The 6107-nt window shown below is 58.2% G+C and overlaps 1 protein-coding gene across 2 annotated transcripts in view; it reads left to right on the top strand.

The window, feature by feature from the left end:
- The window catches only part of PTPRN (protein tyrosine phosphatase receptor type N), a 20144-nt gene extending 14816 nt beyond the window's left edge, over positions 1-5328 (top strand). For both annotated transcript variants that reach the window (XM_040640184.1, XM_040640176.1), the window contains 4 exons: positions 3386-3439; positions 4108-4172; positions 4380-4453; positions 4669-5328. In XM_040640184.1, coding sequence (XP_040496118.1) covers positions 3386-3439; positions 4108-4172; positions 4380-4453; positions 4669-4740 — 265 coding nt within the window. In that variant the 3' untranslated portion in view covers positions 4741-5328. The remainder of the gene's footprint in view (positions 1-3385; positions 3440-4107; positions 4173-4379; positions 4454-4668) is intronic.
- Positions 5329-6107: the final 779 nt, after the last annotated feature.

A 6107-nucleotide genomic window follows, 5' to 3' on the forward strand; every position in this document is an offset into this window, starting at 1 on the left:
CCCCCCCCCCCCCGCCCCGCCCTTGTCCCGAGCAGCAGCCCGTAAGTGACACAGACAGCTAGGGGTCTTGGGGACAGCTGGGGCAGTAGAAGCGGGCAGCTGGGTAGGCTGCGGGAGGATTTAGAGTTGGAGCCGGCCCCGGAGGCTGGGGGGCTCTGGAAGGGCGCCGCCGTGCTCAGGCCTCGGCCCGCCCCTCGGCAGGTGAACCTGGTGTCGGAGCACATCTGGTGCGAGGACTTCCTGGTGCGCAGCTTCTACCTGAAGAACGTGCAGACGCAGGAGACGCGCACGCTCACGCAGTTCCACTTCCTCAGCTGGCCGGCAGAGGGCACTCCGGCGTCCACCCGGCCGCTGCTGGACTTCCGCAGGTGAGGGGCGGGGGGAGGGCGGGGAGAGAGCGGCCGGCGAGCGGGGGGCCCGGGAGCTGGGCGTCCCCGCGGCGCCGCAGACCACCAGCCCCCTCTCCGGGGGCCCTGGTCTTGTGAGGGGGGCCCTCCAGCCCGGCCTGGAGCGTCCGCCTCGGACCTCCAGCCACCCCCTTCCAGACCCCGCAAGCCCGGACGGCTGCTCAGGCTGGCTGTGTGCGTCCGTCCACCCCGCGCTCCCGCTCCCGCGCTGCTCTCGCTCTGCTCTACTGCCCGCTGGGTCCCCCTCGCCCCCTGTCTCTCCCTGCCTCCCCGCGTCCGGCTCCTGCATTACCCCCGCCCCCAAGAAGGACCCACCTTTTAGTTCAAGCTCCCTCCCTCTCGCCTTCTCTCCCTCTCCTGAGTCCCGGCTCCCGTCTCTCCTGTTCGTCGCCTCCAGGGCTGCTCTTTGCGATCTCCAGCATATTCTGTGTGTCTGCTGTTCCCTTGTCTCTCACTCCCTCCTGCACATCTGTCCTTCTGCATCCCTCGCTGTTTCTTTGCCTCTGTTATTTCTCCCCCGTCTGTCTTGCCTTCCTTTCCGTCTCTCTCCCCTCCCCCTGCCTCTCCCCTCATCTCTTTGCCTCTCCCACTGTCTCTGAGTCTGTCCCACTTTCTATCTCCATCTTTCCTGCCCTGCTCCTCTTCCCTGTTCCGTCCCTTCTCTCCCCGCTATCTCCACCTCCCTGCCCTCCCTGCCTGTGTCTCTCCCTCCCTCTGTCTCCCCGCTCTGTCCTCTGTCCGTCTTCCCCCTTCCTCCTCTGTCTCTCTCCCTCTCACGGCTGCCAGTGTCATTTTTGTGATCTGCAGCTAGTGTTCTCTCTCCAGTTGCATAGTCACAAAAGTGATCATTGGCAGGCGTGGCCGCTGCATGGACAGGACAATCCAATCAGGACTTGTGGGCCCAGGGGCCCTTTGAAGGCTGCTGGGACAGCTGGGGGCAGGGGGCGGCGGTGCTTGGAGGAGACCAACACTATCAAAGTCAGTGCGGAGGATCTCAGGATTCCTGGGGCCTCGGTGGGTGCTGGGACAGGAAGCTAACTAGGGACTTTCCCTGTTCCGACCACAAAACCCCCACCTGGCCAGTCCTCCAGCATCCCCAGTCTTCCCCCTCGCCCACCCTGCAGCCTTCCGGCTTCTCTGCCTCTTGCCAGGCTGGCCTGAGGTCTCAAGGCGCTGGGCAGAGAGCAGAGGAGTGGAGCTGGGGTGGGAAGCTGGGGATAGTTTCGTTTCTTTTCTTTTTTCTTTTTTTTCTTTTCTTTTCTTTTCTTTTCTTTTCTTTTCTTTTCTTTTCAAGTGTATTTAAGTAATCTCTCCACCCAGCGTGGGGCTTGAACTCAGGACCCCGAGATCGCATGCTCTTCCCACTGAGCCAGCCAGGTGTCCCAGCTGGGGATAGTTTCTGAGCCTCAGGATAATGGTTTCTAACTGGGCTCCCTGGAGCCTGAGACACAGGCTTCTCAAAAGCAATGCCAGGGGCTCATAGAGCTATTTCCTGTTTTCCACATTTAAAAAAATCCTTATAGAATTAGTGCATGGACCGTTTTTTTAAGACTGCACAGGTAAGCCAAAAGATTACATTTCTTTGCTTTAGGCCAGAATTATGTAAACTCAGTTGGCATTAGACACCCAGAACAAATTAACTGCTGCTTAATAAATACGGCTTGCGGAAGGTCTACCAGAGGGAAGGCAAATGAAATGAATTTTTTTTTAAGTGCTAAAAAGTGACTCTGAACAAGTTTCTTGATCTCTGTTTCCTTACCTGTGAAATGAGGATGAGGACCCATACTTTAGGGGGCTGTTACAAGAGTCCATGGGATAAAGTCTGTAAAATCTAGTTTAAGTGCCTGGCACACAGCAAAGGCTCGATGAATTCTAGACAAGATTCATTGTCATTATTATTAAACTATTGGGAGCTACCGCAGAGACGTCTGTTTGACCCCAGCTCCCTAACACGTGAGCCAACTTGCTAGAAACCCATGTGGACTCCTGTAACATCATTCAGAGGCGCCTGGCCAGGGCAAGTCTGGGGGAATCCCACTGGAAGACCATTAAGTTCCAAGCTTCCCCTGAAACAATCTAATAACTCCTCAGGTGGTCGTCCCTCGTCCTGGCCCACTGGGGGTTCAGGATTCTGCAGGTGACTCTCCAAGCAAGAAAGTCATCAGGGATAAGGGCAGGTTAGACTGGGCCACTGAGGAAGGAAGAAATCCCCTGCTCCCTGCTGAGAGGGCAGCAGTCAGGGTAGTGGAAAAGAGTCTGAGGTCCAAGTGGACCCCAGGTCTAAGTAAGACCCAACCACAGAGCACCTGTGCTGAGATGAGGCTGATTCTGTCTGTCTGTCAGGGAGACAGACAGCCGCCTAACATTCAGAGCTGAGAGGTTGTCCTCTCCTGGTCAAAAGAACTTTGTGCCTGGGGCTACCTGACCTCATTGCTAGTGAGGACTTCCAGAAGCCTGAGTGGGGAGGGGAACAGCCTGGGCAATTGTAAAGGAGGGTAGAGGTACAGAGCAGGAATGGGAAGAGACTGACACTCTTGAAGTCACCAGAAAGCCTATTCTCTCTAGACTTCTAACAGGTATTATACAGTATCCTTAATAGTACTACCATTTATTGAGCACCTACTGTATGTCAAACCTTACACTTACTTCTTTACGTGGATTATCTCATGCAATTATGGTGTGAACCCTAAGAAGAAGCTTACTATTAGTATCACCCTCATTTTACAGATAAGAAAACTGAGGCTCAAAGAGGCCAAGTCAGTTGTTCTCAGGTGCATGGCTTGGGCACCTAGCTCATTAAGTGACAAGGCAAGCCCAGGGCCACCCACACCATCTCTGGTTCTTTGCCTCCTGCCCTGACTCATTTCTCCAGCCCTCTTCCCTCCTCTGCCCTGGGCATGGGGGGAGAACAGGACGAAAGAGAGGTCCCCGGGTGTGTGCTGGTGCCCCCCCGCGCTCACACCCACTTCTTGTTGCAGGAAAGTGAACAAGTGCTACCGGGGCCGCTCCTGCCCCGTCGTTGTGCACTGCAGGTGCGTGCGAACGGGCTGTGGGCAGGGGCGGGGTCACGGGGGCCAGGACAGCCCAGGCCAGAGGGCCCTGAGGGGGGAATTTCTGATTCCTGCGCCCTCTCTCTGGTCCTCCTCCCTTGGCACATCTCCCACGCATGCTGCCTGCCTGTCCCCTTGGTGCTGGCCAACGACAGCCCATGGGCCAAGTTCAACATACCATCTGGTTTTCTTTAATGGCCCATGAGCTAAGAATGGTGTTCACATTTTTAAATGGCTGAAGAAAAAAAGAAAGAATGTGTGATAGAGACTATGTGTGGCCCAAAAAGTTGAGAATATTTACCCTCTGGCCATTTATGCCAAAAGTTGGCTAAACAGAAGCCTGGCCAGAGGCTGGAAAGGGCCATTCCCGTCCCCTCCAGCTGCTTCCACCTTAGGACTGAGCCAGGGCTCTCCTTGGAGGCTGGTCCACTACCCCAGTGTCACCCCATGGGTCCCAGGCTCCCCACTCCAGGCCCAGTTCCCAGGGCCCAGGGGCTGTGACTGCTGCTTCCTCAGCTCACTCACGCCCTCCCCCAACCAAGCCCAATGGCCCCACCAGTGTCTTCCACACCTCAAGCCTCCCTGTCTCTTCTGCCCCTTCCCCTTTCTGCTGGGTCCTGAGCTGAGCTTGTCATCATCTCCCATTTCAGCGATGGCGCGGGGAGGACTGGCACTTACATCCTCATTGACATGGTACTGAACCGCATGGCAAAAGGTGAGGACCTTCCCCACAGCGCCCGCAGCCCCGCCCCCAAGGAGACGTCCCAGCACCCAGGTCGCAGGCCTCCTGGAGGGACTGGTTATCACACCCCAGGCTTTGCCCAGTCCTCCAAGCCTCCCAGCCCAGGATGCTCCAGGCTTTCTGGGTCCTAGCCTCCTCTGGACAGCCCCTGAGCAGCCCTGTGCTCTCTCCAACCTCCAGGAGTAAAGGAGATCGACATCGCTGCCACCCTGGAGCATGTCCGTGACCAGCGGCCTGGCCTCGTCCGCTCTAAGGTGACTGTTCCTCCCCGCACTGACCTGAGCTGCCGGCCTCCCCCAGGGAAACCAGCAACAGCCTGCCTCTCCCACCTGCCCCCACCTTCCCCAAGACGACTCTGCCTCACCCCTTGACCTCCCCAGGTCCCCCTCCCAACCCCAGCCTCCCACCCCCACCGGGGCAGGAGCAGAGGTCAGTCCTCTCCATGACCGTCCTCCCCCCCCTTCCCCAGGACCAGTTTGAATTTGCTCTGACAGCCGTGGCGGAGGAGGTGAATGCCATCCTCAAGGCTCTGCCCCAGTGAGACCCCTGGGGCCCCTCGGTGAGCAGACCAGCCTCTGCTCCCTCTTTGCCAGTGTGAGCATCTGTCTGTGTACCCCCCTCCTCACCCGCCAACCCCACCGCCTCGGTCCCTCTTGGGCCTGGCCAGTTGTCCAAGAGAAATGTAAAGAAGGGGATGTGGGAAGGGGCAGACCTACCCAGCCTCTCACCTGTTGGAGCCCCGGGAAGTCCCACGGTGGGGTGGGGGAGGGCTTGGCAGCCAGCCAGGAGCAGAGGAAAGTCCTCCACCCAGAGCCTTCTCCTGCCTGAGTTCCCTGGCCCCCAGCTCCCGTTCTTCTGAGAGCTCCCAGAATGTCTGTGTGGATGGAACCGGATGGAGGGGCTGCCGCACCCGGCCCTTCTTGCTTGCCCAGCCCCTGCTGCCTGCTGCCCTGCCTCTGCGGCGCCTGTACACTGGCCCCCCGCCCTCCCTGCCTCCCTCAGGCCTCCTCCCCTGCGCTCCTGCCACGTGCCACTCCACTCTCGCCCTCTGGCACAAGAGAACATTTCTAGAAAAATCTACTTTTGTATCAATGTGAATAAAGTTAGTGTGTCCTGCGTGCAGCTGCAACCCGGATTCCTACGGTTTTGCGTCGTCTCTGCTTCCAGACTTCATCTCCGGACTCCATGAGGAGCCGGGCCCTGCTGCATTTCCCCAGGCAGTGCAGACAGGGACGGCTGAGCCAGGCCACAGAGTCTGGCTCTCCGAGGCTTGACTGGTAGCCAGTAGGAGGCGGTTGTCTCTCTCTGCTGCGCCTCCCTGTGGCTTGCAGTCTCCAAGGTGCTCACACACACAGCTTCACAAAGATGCTACCGCATCACTAGCCCTGAAGAACATTCTCCCGAGGTAACGCCAATGGTATATACTGGAGTTTGGATTTGAACCCGGGCATGCTTAACCTCTTCACTGCCTCTCCTCTTGGTTCTTGAGCAGCTGCTTCGTGCCCTTCCCCCGCAGGATGGGGTACCTCCTGCAGGCAAAGTGCCTGGCACACCGCAAGCGAACCCAGCTCGACTCCCATAGCAGCTTGGACACCAGGCCTGTGAGACATCACAGCAAGCGTCCATCCACCTAGGGGCAGGGGGCACCTTCTCCCCTTGGCCGGCGCCCCTCCCCGTAGGGTCCCAGGGGAGCCCTCGCCTGCATGTCAGGGGGCATCCTTGGACAAAGGGGATGAACGTAGAAATGAGGCAAAAAGAGCCTTGGGCCTGGAGCCACTTGGGAATTAGGAACACTTAACCTTGCCAAGGCTATCCCCTCACATGAAAAACGGTGGGGGGGGGGGTACCGCCATCTGCCCAACACGGGGAGCAGAGGCACCTGCAAGTAGACTGCAGGCCCTCCTACAC

This window comes from Ursus maritimus, unplaced genomic scaffold (assembly GCF_017311325.1).
Source record: "Ursus maritimus isolate PB19 unplaced genomic scaffold, ASM1731132v1 scaffold_1, whole genome shotgun sequence".
NCBI classification, from domain to species: domain Eukaryota; kingdom Metazoa; phylum Chordata; class Mammalia; order Carnivora; family Ursidae; genus Ursus; species Ursus maritimus.